The sequence below is a fragment of the Misgurnus anguillicaudatus genome, chromosome 24, assembly GCF_027580225.2.
Source record: "Misgurnus anguillicaudatus chromosome 24, ASM2758022v2, whole genome shotgun sequence".
Taxonomy (NCBI): Eukaryota; Metazoa; Chordata; class Actinopteri; order Cypriniformes; family Cobitidae; genus Misgurnus; species Misgurnus anguillicaudatus.
In genome coordinates this window covers 19,695,575-19,715,379 of record NC_073360.2, presented here as the reverse complement: position 1 = coordinate 19,715,379, position 19,805 = coordinate 19,695,575, and the positions used below count along the sequence as shown (strand labels likewise).

Sequence of the window (19,805 nt, the reverse complement as noted above, 5' to 3'; positions counted from 1 at the left end):
GATAATGCTCCAATAGGGGCGGTTCACATTTTGGGTCTAAAACTTCATGAAACACGCGACCGCACCACTTTCCTCCTTGTTTCCTACCCAGCATTCTAAAAAGTTGAAATATTTTCAACTCGCTGCAGCGCCTACGCCTATACCATGTCATCCAAAATGTTGATGTCTTTCTTTGTTCAGTCGAGAAGAAATTGTGTTTTTTTAAGAAAACGTTCCAGGATTTTTCTAATTTTAATGGACTTTAATGGACCCCAACACTTAACAGTTTTAATGCAGTTTATAATTGCAGTTTCAAAGGACTCTGAACGATCCCAAGCGAGGCATAGGGGTCTTGTCTAGCGAAGCGATTGTCATTTTTGACAATAAAAATAGAAATATGCGCTTTTGGACCACGGCTTCTCTTCTTCCTCCGGTCCTGCGGCGCGCCAGCACGACCTCACGTAATTGCGTAATGCCGTGGAAAGGTCACGTGTTACATATATGAAACGCACATTTGCGGACCATTTTATACAGTAAAATGACACAAAGACATTAATTGGTATCTTTCGACTTACAACAACGTCGGAACGGTCCTCTTTCTCCACACTTGTAAACACTGGGGCGTAGTTTCGATAGGTCATCAGTGACCTCTTGACGTGATGACGTATTACGCGAGGTCGCACTGGGGTGTCACATGACCGGAGGAAGACGAGAAGTCGTGGTTTAAAAGTGCATATTTTTTATTCTTCTTGCCAAACATGACAATCGTTTCTCTAGATAAGACCCTTATGCCGCGTTTGGGATCATTTAGAGTCCGTTGAAACTGCAATTTTAAGCTGCATTGGAACTGTTGGGTGTTGGGGTCCAATAAAGTCCATTGAAATGGGAAGAATCCTGGAATGTTTTTCTCAAAAAACATAATTTCTTCTCAGCTCAACAAAGAAAGACATTAACATTTTGGATGACATGGTGGTGAACATTTTTTTTAAGAAAATGGACTAATCCTTTAATAAAGCATTTCTCATGTGAGAATGGACCTTTTTATGTGTTGTTCTTTGACCACAGGGCAGTTCCAGGATCAGAGAGGGCAAAGAGAATGTAAACCTTGTCCCCCTGGGTTTCACTGCACCAACATCACTGGGGTCAGCACACCTCTCATCTGCCCCAAAGGCTACTACTGCCCCAATATGACTCAGACTGGACACCCAGTTCCATGTCCCAAAGGAACATACAGTGATTTTGTAGGCCTTGTGACAGCAGGTAATATACAAGTATTCTCTTTCGTGTTAAAATGTACATTCATAATTTGCATACACTGTATGCATTTGCTTATGCAGATGCTTATATCCAAAGTGACTTACAGTGCATTAAAACTACAAGAATATGGGCATTCGTTGGGAATCAAACCCATGACAATGATATTGCCAGCACTATGCTTTACTAGCAACATTTACTAGTTTTCTATCATGCATCTTCGATCTCTTTGCAGAGCAGTGTCTGGTGTGTCCCATGGGCCTTTTCTGTGGTTCAGATGGACTTTCTGAGCCTTCTGGGCCGTGCGCTCCTGGATTTATCTGTTTTATCCAGGCCACAGTTCCCAACCCCAATGACAATAGCACTGGTACTCTGTGTCCTCCGGGTGCATACTGCTTACTGGGAATAAGAGCAGGTGCTGTATGGAGGTGTTAAGCTACTCATTTTTAAATATTTTAAAAAATAATTTTATACGACTTTAGAGTAATAGCATAGCACTATCATTAAAACACTGGTAAATGCCAGAGATGCATGTACTATGTATGTAATTCAAGAGACATCTGTCTAATTGTGATATACTGTATAGGTGAATGTTCTGCAGGCTATTACTGTGACTGGGGCTCCAGCAGCCCGGAGCAGAGACTCTGTCCTGCCGGCTTTTATTGCCCCACAGGCACCCCAAAGCCCCTGGCCTGCATTTCAGGCACTTTTAGCTCAGTCATGGGCAACAGCCACAGAGAAAACTGTGAGCCATGTCCTGTAGGCTTCTACTGTCAGGGTGAGTTCATATTTTATTTCTGTAAGCTACGTATTATTCAAAAATAAAATATTTTTAGTGTGAATATGTGTATATTATAAATTTATTGTTATTGTTCCTATTCCTAAACAACGCAGGGGAAGGAGTGTCAGACCCTCTTCCCTGTCCACCAGGATATTTTTGCCCCTCGGGTACAACACAGGGCACTCAGTTCCCCTGCCCTCCAGGAACAGCGCAGCCCCGGTCTGGGGCAGCCAGTATAGATGAATGTTTACCATGTCCTCCAGGTCAGACTGACCACTGTACCCATTTTTGTTCAAACAAAATACCACACAAATTTGGAAAGACGTTGAATTTATTAATACCAGTCTGATTTGTATGATGTCAATCTACTAGGCAAGTTCTGCGCTCATCATGGTCTCTCAGAGCCCACGGGGAGCTGCCAGGATGGATATCACTGCCCTTCAGGTGCCACCAGTCCAAACGGCACTGGAAACATGGTATACTTTGTTATTTTTAGGGACATTCTTCATAGTTAGTTTAGGTTAACTTTATGAAGTGTCTATGAGTTTCAAAATTATTATAGTTTAGTTTTAATTCATAAAGTCTGATGATATATATTTTTGACATTTTATAATATTATAATTGTTTAATTTAATGAAAGGAGCAAGGGTTATGACAGATATTAGAAAAATTGGAAAAAAGGCATTACATTTTTACTATTATACTTTTTTTTTTGTCAAAACCATTAAATATTTAATACATTGCTACTATTTGCTAGATTATAAAAATGTGCTGTTCATATGAAAAATCTTTAAAATTAATTTCTTCATATTACTCTTGATTGATATGGTGTATGTAAGGGTTAAATCCATTAACACTGTAATTTGCAGATTACATCTACAGGCAACAGCATTTGCCCGGCTGGTCATTATTGCCCGACTGGTATCAGTACGCCCCTCCCATGTCCTATTGGAACATTCTCCAATGCCTTGGGGTTGAGCATGGTGAAGCAGTGCCAGCCGTGCCCTCCAGGGTTTTCCTGTGAGGAGCCTGCAATGGTCCATCTCTCAGAAGCATCTCTCTGTGATGCTGGGTAAAACACATAGTCATCCCCACTTGATCAATCTGGTTGCATTCATGTGCTGCTAATGGATCTTAGCGGATGCATTTGTAAGATTTTAGATGTTAGATATTAATGTTCCATTACATAAGGAAGTATTATTGATATTGCCTGTTACAGAAATGATATGTAAGTGCAAATGAGAAGTGAAATGGCATCGGAAGAGTTTTAAAATGACTCATGCATCTAATGTCTGTCCAGTTGTAGCATTAAAGTACAATGAGCTCTACTGACTCAAATATTAAACACAGACCTTATTTTTCTTATATATTGAAGAAACACTATTTAAAACCTTATTATATTCTCCAGATGGAATTCATGGCATTTAACATTTTGGCACTTAAATAGACTTTATTTCTCTATACAGATATGTGTGTATCAATGGCAGTCGTAGTACTAGACCAGTAGATGGACTACAAGGTTATATCTGCCCTAGCGGACACAGCTGCCCCATTGGGTCCCCACTTGAAGTACCATGTGAACCTGGGACATACAGTGCTAGTCCTGGGGCTACCCACTGTCTCACATGCCCAGCTGGTACAATGTGCCCCTCTACTGGCACAAAAGAGCCTTTGCCATGTCCTATAGGTGAGCCATTAGATAATAATGATAATGGGAAGATAATAAATAATGTTTTTTTTTATATTTCGCATTGCTATGTCGTCCATCAGGTCATTTTTGTCCTACTGGCACTGCTTTGGCTCCGCCCTGCCCCGTTGGCACACTGGGTCAGGTTACCAGGGCTCAGTCCGATGCAGCCTGTGTGCCATGTCCTACCGGCCTCTACTGCAGTTCACCTGGTTTATCTCAACCGCAAGGTCTGCTTTTTTTAAAGTTTAAAGGTGGGGTGCATGATCTCTGAAAGACAATGTTGATATTTGAAATCACCTAAACAAACACGCCACTACCCCAATAGAATCTGGACCTTCTTTTGATAGGCAATGATGTCGGTTAGTAGACACACCTCTTACTGTTGATTGGCTACAAGTGTGTTTTGGTAGTCGGCCCAACTCCCTTTTCCAAAGTGTTTTTCAAAAATCATGTACCCCACCTTTAATGTTATATAGTAAGGGAATACAGAATAACTAAATCGCTGTGATCTGATAGGCCAATGCCAGCAGGGTTATTTCTGCCATGGAGGTTCTGCGTATCCTGCACCCTTGATTTCGACTGGCTACCTTAGGAATGGGCCCTGCCCACGTGGTCACTTTTGCCCTACTGGAGCCCTGACGCCTCTTCCCTGCCCAGTAGGCAGCATTCGTAACCTCACTGGTATGTGCAGGCAGAAAACTTTATATAAATCTGCAATACATTAAGGAAAAATGTACATCTATTACTATAGGTGGTCCAACATTTAGACGCAGCTAAATAATTAATCAGTTTCAGCGCAGCATTAAAGTAAATGACCCATCAAATACAACTGAATGTATAACTTAAAGCACCAGCGCACATACACCGTAAACCAGTAATGCACATATTCCCTTTCAGTCTATCATCATATAAATTCAGTAGAAATACACTATTTAATTATTTACATGCCCTGTCATGCTGCTCTTCCATTCTTTGGAAAGTTGGACATTAATATTTTATTTTCCAGTATTTCTTTCTTTGTTTACTAGTATGTAATGCTGTTTTACAATGAACCCATCACTGACCTGTCCACCAGGGGGATACTCCATAGAAAGCTGTCTTCCCTGCCCAGCAGGGCACTATTGTGCCAGCGAGGGTCTGGATTCTCCAACTGGCCCCTGTGCTGCAGGCTTCTACTGCCCTGTCGACTTCTCCTCAACCACCCCACATGCATTCCTCTGCCCCAAGGTCAGTTTTATCTTCTTCATACCACCTACTGTATGTACTTTTATAAAATGAAACCAAACCAGCGGACCTGATTGAAAGGGTTATTCTTTCTCAGGGCCATTATTGTCCTTTGGCCTCACCTCTGGCCTTGCCCTGCCCCACGGGACAGTACCAGCCTAATCCAGGCTCTGACACGTGCATCCCCTGCCGTCCAGGCTTTTATTGCGAGGAGGCAATTATCGGAGACCCTCGGCGGTGCCCAGCACACTCCTACTGCCCTGCAGGTACCGAATTCTTGCTGTACTGTAGATATACACAGTTTCTGTTCATCACAAGAGATTGAAATTAAAGTTATGGCCAATGACAAAAAAACAATAAATGACAAATATAAAAAATGTATGCATTTAAAAACACATCAACTAGATTTATGCATCATAGCACATACTAAATATGTAAAAGTCTATTTTGAGGAAAAAGTCACATTTCAAAGTAACATTTAAATTTGAAAGTGATTTATTTTATACATGAATGTACAAAGCTCTGCTATATTATTACAGTACATGCACACATACTGTTGCAATAGTTTATGATGAAGATTTTTTATCTTAATTTAAAAAAAAATCACTAGTATTGGCCAGTAACTGGTCCTGATATGATCATTCATATTTTTTACACTAATAAATGTTTCATTATCTTTTCATGTTTCGATGGTTTGTTTACAGCCACCATGATTCCACAACCCTGTCCGAATGGCACATACACCCCTCCTGAGGCAAGGGGTCTGCAGGAGGAAAGAGAGTGCTTGCCATGCCCACCAGGAAGATTCTGCAGGTACATCTGGGAATCATGTGCATCATTATGTTTAATGTGTGTATAGTGTACACCAGGGGTGCCCAACCCTGTTCCTGGAGGGCTACCGTCCTGCAGATTTGAGCTCCAACCCCAATCAAACACAGCTGAAGCAGCTAATCAGGGTGTTCAGGGTTTCTTGATAATTACAAACAGGTGTTGGAGCTGGGATGGAACTGAAGTTTGCAGGATGGTAGCAGGGTTGGGCACCCCTAGTGTACACAATAAAGAGTATCTACTTCTCCAATGAGAGCATTGCAGAAAACTATTTAAAAGATGTTAAAGATTGGAAAAGACCTGACACTATGATGCCACTGTGGATTTGATGGCTTTACACTGTACGTCTGATAACTGCACAGGGCCGGCCAGGTGAAAGGTCTGTGTGCTGCTGGATTTTTGTGCATCTCTGGTAGTTCAGAGTTCACCCCACAGGGCTCTGTTCAGCTCAGTGAGGATCATTGTGAATGGGGGACGCCGTGTGCTGGACCCTGTCCTGCTGGTATGTTTGTTAGGGATGATAACAGATTTATTTAAGTGTGTAAATCTTTTTACGGTTATCAGACACTAGATTGTGTGGAGTTTACTCTTGTGTGTTTGGGCAGGATTTTATTGTCCTGAGGGTACAGAAAAGCCCCTACCTTGCCCTGCTAATACTGTAAGACAGACCCCTGGAGCAATTGCTGTACATGACTGTCTTGTCTGTCCTCCAGCACACTGGTGTAAAGAGGGTAAGTCTGCATAATCTTTATGCTTTATGTCATATATATATATATATATAGCTGTGGTGTTGCAGATTTAGTAGCATTGCAGCTTCTACACATCAGTCCAGGAAACTCTACATACATCCATACGTATGTAAAACAAGATAAACATTCTCTCTGTATTCATACAGGTGATTCGATCCTGCACATGTGTCCACCAGGCTATTACTGTGATGGCATAGCTGATTATGAGTCTAAGGGAAGGCCAGGGCCCAAAGAATGTCCCTTATTTACCTACAGACCTACACCTGGGGCGCGAAGCAAAGGGGACTGTCTCATCTGCCCACCTGGAACCTTCTGTAACACCACAGGTCTTTAAAATGCCCTCGTATACAGTATACCCATACAGCAAAAAATATATATATTTTCAAACATAATCTTAAATATATAACAAAATATACAAAAATGAAAAAATATATGTACTGAAATATATTTTGAAATATGTTTACAAAACTTTTTTTCCACAATAGTTTTATAAATATATATATTTATGTTAAAGCATTTATAATCATGTCACATTGAAATAAACACTTTGTATGTAAACATAACAGGTTTGCAAAGGTTAAAATTAAATATATTTTTAACTGCATACATTTTATACTTTATACATTTTATACACACTTTATATTCTGGCCAAGAAAAATACATTTTTATATATTGCTGTATGGGTTGCAAAATTAGAAATGTATTTGTTGCTCTGAAATACATTTTTAAATAAATGTTAAAGGTAGGGTAACACATTTTGAAAAATGCTAACGGTAGCCGCCTAGCAATGAAATCCTGATCCCACCCTAAAGTCAAATCGCCATCCAAAGTCACGCCTCTTTCAAAACGCATGAACACGCACAGATCAGACGGTCACATCTCATGTCTCATTCAGCAGTGAGAAAACTTTGCAGTACAAAGTCGAATAACACTTCCAAAATAACCAAACAACTGGTTAACATCTGAATTAGTTTAAGCATACGTTCGGTTGTGTAGACGTAACTGTTGCGCTAATCCGCAAACGAACACAAATTTCATAAGCAACACAATGTTTCATCAAAGAAGAATATCTGAATCCATCTCAATACAAACATATGACTCTTTCAGACCCTTTGCCTCCTGCAGCTGTTTGCATCTCGTGGTAAAGCAGTAAAGTTACCAATGTTAATTTGGGTTTTTGCTCTTTGCTGATCCAGTTTTTGCTGTTGTTGTTAGAAAAGATGCCTTTAGTTTTGTGCCTCCTGTGTAGGTTGTCGCTTGAGCAGAAAATTTTGCTGTTCTCGCTGTTTACAGGCAGGAGGTGAGCGCACGTGAACGCGCCGATGACGTATGGTCTCTGCGTGGACTCGCTGCGCGGTGGGCATTCAAATTATGCTTACATATGAGGGAGAAAAATGGAAACGTCCGTTCGGACCGAAATCTATGATTTGTTGCACATTTTTTGGTCCTACGCCTTTCACAGATAACATAAATTTCTACAAATACATTTAAACAACTTAACACAGTGATTGCTATCAGGATGTGAGGAGACTTTTAACCAGCATAACAAAAAATGTTTCAGGATCAAATCAGTTACCCTACCTTTAATATATAAAGGTTAAAACAAATAATATTTTTAAATTCAAAAATAATATTTAATTAAGCTTGACTTTCTACAACATGTATTTAGCATATATTAAAAAATAGTTTTGGCCAGAGAAATGTATTATTTTGCCGTGTGAGTATAAATACCAGTGGTGGCTTGTGACTGCTCTTCTGAGGGGCACAAATTCAAAATATGTGTTTGTTGCGTCATGTGAACCATGTGCATCATGTGTTTTGTCAAAATAAGCAAGACACTCCCTTAAAGGGACACAAGGCAGCATTTTTATGTTAATAAATCATCTTCGTAAGTCGGTATATGGTTAAATGACTCATTACATGACGAATGAAGACTCTCGCCCGCCCCTACCGTCTGTAGGAAGAATACCCCACTTGCAAGTTCGCTGTATCCGACCAGGTGTCCTTCAGTCTCATAAAGTCTCAGATATAGAAAGCATTTACTCCCAGACACTAGGTGGAGCTAGTAGAGAAATAATACTCAGACTTGCCTTTGTGCCTTTAATAGTAAACTTTGATTATGCATGAGATTATGCGAGTATCTGGCAAACGCGAGCGTCTCTTTTATCATAAACCCTTTACACATAGGATAGGACATAGGATCACTCGACGCTTCGAACAAATATTTTGAAATCATGAACCACACACATAATGGGCTACATGAGACGAACTTCGCATTGTGCACACTTTAAAAAAGAATTCACCGGCCGCCACTCATACATACCATTTACAGTATAACCATTACCATATAAAATGTCTTAATGGTCAAATGAATAAGATCTTATTTTTAATAAGCACACCTTTACTGTATTTATCTCTCCAGGGCTTACTAACTTTTCAAGCTTCCTGTGCCCTCCGGGTCACTGGTGTAGTGGGACAGGTTTCCCAGTGCTTTGCCCTGCAGGCACCTTCAGGGCACAGCCAGGGGCAGCTTCTGCCAGCCAGTGCAATCTTTGCCCTCCTGGTACCCACTGCCCAGACCCTCGCATCACAGGCCAGCCTAACACAGCAGGCATCTCTTGCCGAGCTTCTTACGAATGTCCTATAGGTGTGTATAACTTTCCATGGCGTATACAAAACCATTAAGTATTTTATTTGTACCATAAATTTGCATGGTACAGTACCAAAAAACCTTGTTGATGATAACAGAAGAGTTAAAACGGCCCAAAATACAGACCTAAAATATAATTAAATGAAATGATTGTGATTCAGGTTCAGTGATGGAGATTCCTTGCCGAGCTGGCTCATACTGCAGAGCTCAAACTGGTGTGCCCACGCCATGCCCTGCAGGTTACTACTGTCCTGAAAGATCTCACACCTACAACTCACCTCAGCAAATGTAAGTCCAACATTTCCCAACTTAACAAGCATTATTACATCAATACAGAGATCCAAATAAGGTACAGTAGCAACGTTGACTTTAATGTGATAATTTATGTTGGCAGATGTCATTTTCCATATTACTGTCCAGCCAACAGCTCTGCTATGCTGACTTGTGCTGATGGCTGGATGCCGTTGAACACCAGCGGGTTAAGGACATCTCAGGAGAGCAGTTGTGTAATCTGTGTCGCCGGCACCTACAGACCCAGCCTGTCCTCGCACCTTCACTGTCTCCTTTGCCCTCCAGGATATCACTGCCCACCAGGTCTTTTGCACCCCAGTGACCCCCGAATGTATTTATTATCAATATAAGCTGTTTGTAATCTTACAAGTCGTGATCTTATGTAATCTTTAAATGAAGTGATGTTTAAACACAAAGATGATTTGTATTATGATGTTTACATTTCTTAAGAATTACAGCATCGTACAATCATTATTTCCGTTTTGCATTGCTCTGTTTTAATCAGTGTAATGCTGTGTGTACTAGGCTCACACCATTATAGTGGCCAGTCATGTCCATTGGGGTACATTTGTCCGCAAGGCACATCCGATCCTATCCCTTGTCCACCTGGCTCATATGGAAACCACACTGGTGCCGAATCACTGCAGGATTGTCACAAATGCCCACCGGGCACCTACAATCACCTGTATGGCCAGAGAGCCTGTTTTCCCTGCGGGAGCTCATCCACCTCGGCTGCAGGTCAGACCACATAGTGGCAATTCAATTGAGTATTTTCTCAAGAACACAATTTAAAACCAACCAAGCATCTTAAATCATATTTGCTTTCATAGGGGCGTCCTCTTGCACCTGTGTTGGCAAGAACCGTGCGTTTCAGCACTCGGATGGGTCATGCTTGTGTAAAACAGGATTTGTTTTCTATAATGAACTGGACTTCAAAATCTCCACTGCGGACAGTGAGTTTAACTGTCAACCTGAGGTGAGGTTTGTTACTCAGTATCCCACTTAGCTCAATTTCTCCATAATGTGTGATGAGACAATGTGTGTTTTTAGGTAAAGAAGCGCTGTTGGGCTGGGCAAGTGAGATTGGCCTCTTCTTTGGACTGTGTTGTGCCATCTTCCTACTCTTGTAACGTGACATGCGGACCTCAGGGTGGGAGTTTGGATGTTGGGATGGGCATGTAAGTTTATGCATATGAATATACACAGTACACACTACTGTTCCCATTAGAAGTAAATCCTACATTTAAAACAACAATACACCCAAAAATGCAAAATTCTCTCATAATTCACATATGAATCACAGATTAATATTACTTTCATTTTATTAACGGGTCCATTGAATGCTTGAATCTGATTGGCTTATGAACATTCTGAGGTGTGCAATTATTTTCTGGGAATCGCATGGCGAACGCTAACTGCATTAGAATGCTATCAACGGCTCTAGCCTCCATTGTCAGCTTTAAAATGACGTTTTGGAGCAAGCAAAAGAGCCGTTGGATGAGACGCGGAAGAAATAGTCCTACTCACAATAGCGATTTAAGTACAAAAACTGGACGAATCCCTTTAAATATATCATCTTATCGATGTCTTGATATGTGGTAATAATTGACTCTGGGCAGTTGAATTATTGAAAAATAATGCACACCTCCTTCACGTCGTGGCTGCATCACCACCTCGGGTGTGCATACTATTATTATTTTTCTAATAATTCAACGGCCCGTCGTGAATTATTCCTTCCTTATATTAAAATGCTGTCGTGTTTTTCTGTCATATGGAAGTTTGCAAAACTCCGAAAGCAAAATACTTCCATCATTAAAGCAACACTATGTAGTTTTTTTACCTTTAAATAATGTCTCTAAAATTATTTCAGTGATAGAACAACTTTTAACTGGACAAATTGTACTGTTGCTGCAACCTGAGCAGCCTCCTAGCTGCTACAAGCACACTCTGAAAGTGGCGGTGAAGGGTAGGAAACACAGCCCCGCCCCTCCCCTACCTGCAGAAGAGTGTCTGATACCAGGCACTGTTGGGCTTTTCAACCACATGGGGGAGCTGTATGTAATTTTTACATGGAAACTACATAGTGTTGCTTTAAAAAAATCTAAATTACTCTAGCAGTTTAATATTGTAAGCTTGTTTATTTAAATTAAAGTGTAAACAAGCAGATATAAGTGCTGATTTCAAATATGGTAACTCATTGGTAACTTCAGATCTTATAGGTTTGTGTTTAGCTGAAGAAAGAAAGAGTTTTCAGATTTGCGTAAACTATTCCTTTAATAGTTTTAACTCATTCCCCGCCAGCAATTTTTTTAAAGGTTTACCGCCTAGCATTTTTTTTGTGATTTTCACAAAAGTTTTACAAAATGCCTTCCACGAAAATTTCTGCTAAAAATATATAAATATACAAATATATAAAATGAAAGAACAGACCATCTGCTTTTAAACAAACAATAAAAAAACAAAATAAGAAAAAAAGTTTCATTTTATCTATATTTTTTTCTGCTTATAAACTCTTAAATATGGCATTTTTGTAAAGGAATTTTGTTAGAGATCAGATTCAGAACGATTATCAAAACATACACAGAGTTTAAAATTAGTAAATACATTTTTTATAAATTGGTTAAGTGCGTCATCTAGTGGATAATCGCGGGATTACAGATTAACATAAAACCTCATCAGGAACACGTTTTTAATGCAATTTTTTTTTCTCTTAATTGACACGACAACTCGTCAATGGTGGGGAAAGAGTTAATGTCAACTCTTGTACCCATACACCTAATGTTGTCTGGTGTGTAAAGTTAAGGTGAAGTGTGTTTTTCTACAGATGTCATTGTGAGAGGTATGTGTCTGTAGAGGAGCTATGTGACTCCTCGTGTCTCTCTACACTGCCTGTGCTGTCAGCCAGGCTGCTTACTGATGGACAGCTGCTGTTGCGAATCAAAGCTTCAGATGAAAGCAGAACCTGGAGCAAGGTGAGCTCTGGTCCTCTTTATTTCATCAGCTGTGTAGATAGATGCATTTCTGTATATGCTAACTAAGCAACCATAATTTTAGTCTATCAGAACTTACAATAGATACCATTTCACTGCTCGGACCCCTAAACACATCCATGGGCTATATATTTCTTGTTTTCTTTTCTCAAACAGAATATGGTAAATGTACTAGGACCTGACATCCACATCAAGAACATCGGCAGGATCCACTTCGTCCAGTTCGCTCCCGATGGAGTATTTGGTTGGATTTTAAAAGACCCCGATCTCATTGAGTCTATACTGTCAGGTATTAGTTGTTGTTGCTTTGCTCTCTTTATATTGTCTGACCTTCACCGCCCATGCTTATCGAAGGTCAGTGTGAAACTGTCAAGGCTTATTTCTGTGATAACAATCGGCTATACTTTTTTCCTTACTTATTGTCCCAACTTTTAACATTGATATGTTTCTTTCTAGAAACAGTTGACATTCTGGAGAGAGATGTTAGGAGGAAAAGACATGTTGATCAAAATGAGATTTCCAATCATCTTCCACGAATTCCAAATCCGATAGCCTGTCTGTCTCCGAATGACATGCTCATCTTTCAACTCACTATCAACCACACTGGTATGTTACTGTCACATATAACATTATGAAGTCCCTCCTAAAAAGAACAGAATATGTTGTGGTTTGGTTGCTGGTGCCCCTATCATGCTTGTTAACCTTTACCAGAAAGCACACATTGCTCTAACCAAGTTTTCCAGCTAAGTTTGTCAGTGAAAAATATGCATTCTGGTCTGCCAGCTACACCAGATCCAGTCTAAAAAAACTGGTCTATTTTCTGATTCATTTAGATCGCCGCCACAGCCACTTTCCAGTGTACCTGAAGGATCATCTGTTCAGCAGCAACCCTGGTTGGGACTTTGGTGCCTTCAGACGTCTAGAGCATCTCCTCAAACACACACAGCTAAACTCCAGCAAGTATGAGCGTTGATGGTTAAATCGTATTCAGCTTCCAGCAAAAAAGATCGATAACTTTTTCCTTTGATCTCATCAGATTTGCACATGTGTTCATGGAACCTGGCAAGTATGTGTTCGTGGATAACGCAGTGACAGACTGGAGTCTTATAGTGGTGGTGAGTGAACCAGGCTCGGAGTGCAGTCCATCCACAGTCGCGTTTCATCCTGCGACCCCCGCGCAGCTAGTGCGACACGGCATCGTAAAACAACACAGCTTAAACCTGCTTCCAGACTGGGGGATCATCACAGGTAAGACAAATATTCACATGTGCATTTTCAGTTTTTTTAAGTGTTCCTGTACCCCCATTAGGAAAAAATGTACATGAAGGTACAAAAGTTGTCACTGGGGTGGTACCTTTTCAAAAAGTACACTTTTGTACCTAAAAGGTGCATATTGGTATCTCTAAGGTACATACTGGTACCTCAATGGTACATAGCTATACCGAAATGGAATATATTACGACCTTTATAAAAGAAAACACCACCGTTTTTCAATATTTTACTATGTTCTTACCTCAACTTAGATGAATTAATATTCCTGCATACCTATCTTTATTCAATGCGTGCACCTTTAATCTTTCTACAGCGCTTCGTGGATGCGTTAGCATTCAGCCCCATTCATTCCTATGGCTCCAAACAAAAGTTTTATTCTGTGCCACCATACCCACTCGTGCAACTACCCATGCAACAGTCCCCAAATAGGGAAAACATGGAAGTCTTTAGTGGCTTCTAAATGTATCCCTGTTTGGATCCTAAGGAATAAATGGGGCTAGGCTAAATGCTAACACATTCACAAGCGCTGTACAACGATTAAAATTGCACGCATTGAAAAAAGATAAGTATGTATTAATTTGTCTTGTTGAGGTAAGAACATAGTAAAACATTGAAAAACTGTGGTGTTTTCCTTTAAAAGGTACCATGCAAGTGACAACTTTTGTGCATTTTTTCTGAGAGAGAAGAGCATTGTGCAAAAAGTCATGCACTCCTATACTGATGAAATATGCACTATAAGTTCTTCTGGATAATAGCATCTGCCAAATGAATAAATGTAAGTGTATAAACAACATAATGGTGTAAACATACCGTACTATGTATTTCTCCGTAGGGGTTTTATCTCTTCTGATGTTGCTAATTATAGTGTTGACAACTTCTGCTCTCGTCCTGAGGCCTAATCGAGCAAACCTCATAGCTCAGGGGAGGCAGAAACCCAAGTGGCGCAGCTTGGGCGAACCGAGTGTTCCTATTGAATATGTTTGTAATACAGACTTGTAAGTCTAATGATAATGGTCCAGGCTGATAATAGCTTTTCCACTGTAACAGTCACATGTACTTCTGACCATTTTTGAGCACTTTGTGCATTTATATTGCTTTTTAGTGTGGACGGCTCTGAGCCTTTAGGTCTCAGAGGAGTGGGAGAGGGAGCTGAATCAGAGGAACCTGCTGTGTGCAAAGGAGGTAAATGGCATCATTCATTAAAGGATGCTCTTTTCTGGTGAATATTTTGAATCATATATATCCAACTTTTAAAGGTTTTAGAAATACACTGATGGAGCTTGAGGAGTTCAATGTGAAAACGTTGTACGACAAACTTGAAGATCAAAACTTACATCTGGCGTCCCAGCTGGCCAAGCATCGTAAAGACACGCAAGACTTCTACAGGAACATGTGCCAGCACGTTGATGCTCTGAGGGTCAGATAAAAGATAAAATGAAGATTGTATTATATATGTAAGGAATAATTGACGACGGGCCATTAAATTATAAGAAAATAAAGCACACCCAAGGCGCAATGCGGCACGACCGGAGTCAATTATTCCTCTTATACCACGGTTACCACAAACATTGCTCTGGTGCCTATTTTTAAGACATTTGACAAGTTAGGTGTGCGGTTATTAGAAATTAATGCATATACACGGAACATTTCTCAGCCAATCAGAATACAGCATTCAACAGACCCGTGGTATAAGTTTATATACTGTAGTTGTACTGTAATCATGGTTGCTTTTTTGTAGGACACACTAGAAAATATGGAACCCTCAAAGATGAACCAGCTGAAAAACATGCTAGAGAATGAAATGCTGGTGAGAAAAGAAACTACTCATGGTAAGATGACACATGCATTCTTAAAAGTCACATGTCTGTGACGTAGTAGTATGTGTATGACTGTAGTGTGATCGTAGCAGAGCCGTGGATGGGTCTGATGGGAGAAGTGCTGAAGTCTCTAGAGGCAGTGATGTGCAGGATGAATGCAGATGTCATGCAGCAACAAGACATCAACGCTACAAACATCCACAGAGAAAGTGAAAGTCACACTGGATACACTCAAGTTAGTCCTTAACAAAAACCGTTAATTGTACAGTTCATTAAAAAATAAAAGTGTTCATTAGTTGTGTAACTTCACACATATGTTAAACTTCAAAATGGATTTTAAAACAGTTATTTTAGATTGTGCCTTAATCCTTACTATTTTGAAGCACAGTAATAAATGTATAATCTTCCTCTTTAGCAGTGGCTCGGAAAAGAAGTCACGGGCTGCCACTGCTCTTTAGTGGATCAAAATTTGTTACCGATTAATTTAAGATGTTTTTTCTTATCATTTACTAGTTTGCAGACATGACAGAACTCAAAGTGAGGACGGACACAGGAGCAGATTCCTCAGATCAATGCTGTCGTGCATCAGGTCACCAGCAGAGCACCGTCCTGTGTGTTAGTGAAGAAGAATTGGAAACATTTGTGTCTGTGACACCTCTATCCAGAACACTGCAGGAGATCAAGGAGTCACTCCAGATGCTTGTTCACACACCCAATCCAGAGGAAGGTTAGCACTCATATGTGTACTTGGACAATACCTTTCATGTAGAAATACAGTTTAAAAATGTATCTGATACTGTAACTCGCTTACAAACAATGTAACACCTAAACCGAATGCCTTGTATAGGATTATTTAAAAAAGTATGTAAGTATTTCAAGTTCAGATATGTATTTTTTACACCATTGGCAAATAGCTACTCTTATTTTAAAAGTAAATCAGACAATTTGTATGTTTAAAGTCTGTGTTATGTACATTCAGATTAAGTATTTGAAATACAGAAAAGTTTATGGCAGTATTTGAAAGTAAGTGACGGCAGCTTTCCCACAAGTGGGCGTGGTTTTGGCAGCGCACACGCCCCCAGCATTTGAGAGCAGAAAATCCAGCCTTTTTCCAAGATTTTAATAACTTATTTTAATTAATTTTCCCATCATTTAAATTTGGGAATTTTTTTATGTGGTCCAATTTAATATTGGATTTTGCACAAACTTTAAAGGTCCACTGTGTAGATTTTTAGCTGCATCCAGTGGTGAGATTGTGAATTGCAACAAACGACTCAGTCCACAGCTCACCCCTACAAACCATAAAGAAGCTACGGTAGCCGCCACATGACTAATGTCATCGTCCGAGGCAACGTAGTGACAAATCACGTTCTGTAGAACAGTTTGTCCATTTAGGGCTACTGTTAAAAACATGACGCCGCGAAATGGCGACTTCCATGTAAGGAGACGCGCAGTGTATGTAGATAAAAACTCATCCCAAGGTAATAAAAACAATACAATTCATTTGTAAGGTCTTAACGCACCACTGATAATATAGTTATGTCAAGAGATTCTTCTAAAAGTTACACCCTTTTTTTAAGTTCTATTTTTGGGCCAGTTTTTACCTTTATTTAACTCTTTCGCCGCCATTGACGAGATATCTCGTCAATCAAGAGAAAACGCTTCCCTGCCAATGACGAGATTTCGGTCTTTCCGCAATACCGCTATTATCCACCAGGCAACTTTTCCGCAACTTTTTAACCCCGGAAGTAATGCCCTATGGCAAGCGGCTGCATGTCCGTGTTTGTTTTAAAGATCACTCTGAATGGGATCTCTATAAAAAGTCCGTCACAAAAATGAAATTATCTCTGCTTTTTGCTCAAAATGTGGTGTTTTTGCAGAAACCTACCCATATTTAAAAGCTGATTACAAAAGAACTACTGAATGTAGGATGAAACGGGGTTTTTTTTGTTTGTAAGCAGAGGGTCTGTTCTTTCATTTGATATATTGTATGTTTATATATTTAAAGAAGAACATTTTCTGGAAGGCATTAAACTTTGGTGAAAATAATGAAAAACGCTGGTGCTGGGTGGCAACTTAAAAAAAAACCTGGCGGTGAAAGAGTTAACAGTGAGTTTAGGAGAGGACAGGGCGGAGAGAGAGGGGTATGGGACCAGCAAATGACCTTGAGCCAGGAATCGAACTCTGGTCGCCAAAAGTGTGAAAGCACCACATGTCGAAGCGCTGCCCACTACACCATCGGCTCCGACACACAATGCACCTTTAAAGCAACCCATTAAAAGTGTTATTCTTTAAATTAGACAAAAATGAAAACATTGAACCTAAATGTTTTACTAAAAACACATTAGAAACACATTAGTCCTCTTATATTGTGTGCTTATCCCTCACCATCTTTATTCTTATTTTAGAAATGTTTTAATATTTTAACCAAGATAAATATACTCTTTAAATCTATAATAATCAGCATCTCTACTTTTTTTCTCCTCCAGTAATGTTCAGTCAAGTGGAGAGTGAGCAGACACACTTGATTCCTGTTGCCCTTGACAACCTTTCCCCACAGCATTTTGCAGTCTTCCTGTTCGGTTGCCATGTTGTGCGTCTGCTGCACAGAGACTGTGCTTTCCCCTCTGTTATTCTCCTATTGGCTAAGACTGTGCCAGTCTCTCACTGTGATCACCTACTCGACTACTGCAATAAAGACTTTTATTATGACACAGCCAATCAGATTCTGTACATCCTAGAGAATAAGCTTCAAAACGCTGGCCAGTTCATCTCTGTTATACTGCACACTATGGCCTATATAACCTCAGGTAAGACGGTGCCCACCAGCCTTCTCTATGTAATCGTTTTAAAAATATTTTTTTTTTAAATCTTAAAAACTTTAAAATACACTGTACAAATTAGCCTACAATCACATATAAGGGAAAAAAACAGGATTGACAAGTGCATATTACTATACAATCTAGACAAAAAGTACACAAAAAGTAACTATGTCACATGCAATATAATGCACAGTGTATTATTATATTAATGTATTTTATTACACGGCTCATTGGAATTCTTGATTCTGATTGGCCAGTCGCAACATTTGCAGGTTTATTATTCCCAGATCATACAACAACTGCTCAAAACTAATAACACGCCTATACATTATCCCTTACATATTGTACATGATCTTATGAAGCAATAGGATGGTGTGCATATGTGAAACTCTGCATATATTTATATATCATTAGTCCCCTTCAAAGTGGACATATCATACTTTTTCCATGTTTAAGTGCTATTTTTGGGTCCCCAAAGCCTTAGTTTCGGTAAACCATTCTCTGCAAGCATGTGAAAAACAGCTCATTGATGTTTGTCTCCCCTTGTGATGTCAGAAGGGGATGTTTTAATAATACTGCCCCATCCAACCAGAGCACTGCTATTTAGTGCAGACATCAGCTCATTGGCATTTTGAAGGACACACCCAAAAACAGCACATTTTTGCTTGCACCTACAAAGTGGCAGTTTTAACATGCTATAATAAATGATCTATATGGTATTTTGAGCTAGAGCTTCACATGCGTAGTCTAGGGACACCAAAGATTTATTTGACATCTAAAAAAGTGTCTTGTGAAATGTCCCCTTTAATACTTTTTCAGGTTCAAAACCTCATGACTTCATGAAAACCTTTCATTTGGCCATATCAGCATTAAGCATGCAGCTTTTTCATCACTCTTTCACTGAGGACCAGAGGATGCAGTCGGTGAGGCATGTTTGGAGTCTGACGTTCATATGAAGTCCAGACAAGTTATAACAGGATTTTATTGTGTTAGATGGATCAGGAGAACACAGAGAAGGCCTTCGGGACATTAGTGGAGGACTTTGTCAGTGTTAAAATTCCTGCTGAAACTCATTTCGCACAACATCTGCTGGCAGAGAGGTTATTATTACATTTTTATTAAGAAAGTTTTGTGTGCTTTTAAAGTCTTTTATGTGTCTTCGGAAGTCGATGTGATACAGTAACTTCTTGTATTTTATTTTTGGGTAAATTATACCAATGAACGTATCTTTGCAACTCATTATAGACTTCAAGCGTATAAATACTTCAAGATAGAGCAGCTCCTGCTGGATTTGAAACCAACATTAACAAACAGAAATGAAGAAGGTGAGAGATTACTTATTGACTCCATTATAAAATTATGCTTTTTATAAAAGCTTTAAACACTACAACTTTATCATGTACTGTATTGTTGCAGGACATGGGAAAACCAGACTCAAAACTGACGTGAGTTCTGTAA

The 19,805-nt window shown here is 39.7% G+C and overlaps 1 protein-coding gene across 1 annotated transcript in view; it reads left to right on the top strand.

The window, feature by feature from the left end:
• Positions 1 to 19,805, top strand: part of LOC129437982 (uncharacterized) — a 30,826-nt gene that overhangs the window by 10,326 nt on the left and 695 nt on the right. The window contains exons 22-58 of the mRNA XM_055196431.2: positions 1,045 to 1,239; positions 1,469 to 1,648; positions 1,820 to 2,011; positions 2,128 to 2,277; positions 2,387 to 2,490; positions 2,884 to 3,086; positions 3,481 to 3,701; positions 3,785 to 3,931; positions 4,221 to 4,385; positions 4,780 to 4,931; positions 5,026 to 5,194; positions 5,633 to 5,741; positions 6,119 to 6,258; positions 6,362 to 6,487; positions 6,652 to 6,831; positions 8,928 to 9,152; positions 9,317 to 9,443; positions 9,550 to 9,749; positions 9,972 to 10,184; positions 10,277 to 10,422; positions 10,497 to 10,624; positions 12,271 to 12,418; positions 12,593 to 12,725; positions 12,893 to 13,042; positions 13,270 to 13,396; positions 13,473 to 13,684; positions 14,541 to 14,703; positions 14,811 to 14,890; positions 14,965 to 15,125; positions 15,447 to 15,537; positions 15,615 to 15,760; positions 16,039 to 16,252; positions 18,015 to 18,335; positions 19,167 to 19,270; positions 19,341 to 19,447; positions 19,593 to 19,672; positions 19,764 to 19,792. Coding sequence (XP_055052406.2) covers positions 1,045 to 1,239; positions 1,469 to 1,648; positions 1,820 to 2,011; positions 2,128 to 2,277; positions 2,387 to 2,490; positions 2,884 to 3,086; positions 3,481 to 3,701; positions 3,785 to 3,931; positions 4,221 to 4,385; positions 4,780 to 4,931; positions 5,026 to 5,194; positions 5,633 to 5,741; positions 6,119 to 6,258; positions 6,362 to 6,487; positions 6,652 to 6,831; positions 8,928 to 9,152; positions 9,317 to 9,443; positions 9,550 to 9,749; positions 9,972 to 10,184; positions 10,277 to 10,422; positions 10,497 to 10,624; positions 12,271 to 12,418; positions 12,593 to 12,725; positions 12,893 to 13,042; positions 13,270 to 13,396; positions 13,473 to 13,684; positions 14,541 to 14,703; positions 14,811 to 14,890; positions 14,965 to 15,125; positions 15,447 to 15,537; positions 15,615 to 15,760; positions 16,039 to 16,252; positions 18,015 to 18,335; positions 19,167 to 19,270; positions 19,341 to 19,447; positions 19,593 to 19,672; positions 19,764 to 19,792 — 5,738 coding nt within the window. The remainder of the gene's footprint in view (positions 1 to 1,044; positions 1,240 to 1,468; positions 1,649 to 1,819; positions 2,012 to 2,127; positions 2,278 to 2,386; positions 2,491 to 2,883; positions 3,087 to 3,480; positions 3,702 to 3,784; positions 3,932 to 4,220; positions 4,386 to 4,779; positions 4,932 to 5,025; positions 5,195 to 5,632; positions 5,742 to 6,118; positions 6,259 to 6,361; positions 6,488 to 6,651; positions 6,832 to 8,927; positions 9,153 to 9,316; positions 9,444 to 9,549; positions 9,750 to 9,971; positions 10,185 to 10,276; positions 10,423 to 10,496; positions 10,625 to 12,270; positions 12,419 to 12,592; positions 12,726 to 12,892; positions 13,043 to 13,269; positions 13,397 to 13,472; positions 13,685 to 14,540; positions 14,704 to 14,810; positions 14,891 to 14,964; positions 15,126 to 15,446; positions 15,538 to 15,614; positions 15,761 to 16,038; positions 16,253 to 18,014; positions 18,336 to 19,166; positions 19,271 to 19,340; positions 19,448 to 19,592; positions 19,673 to 19,763; positions 19,793 to 19,805) is intronic.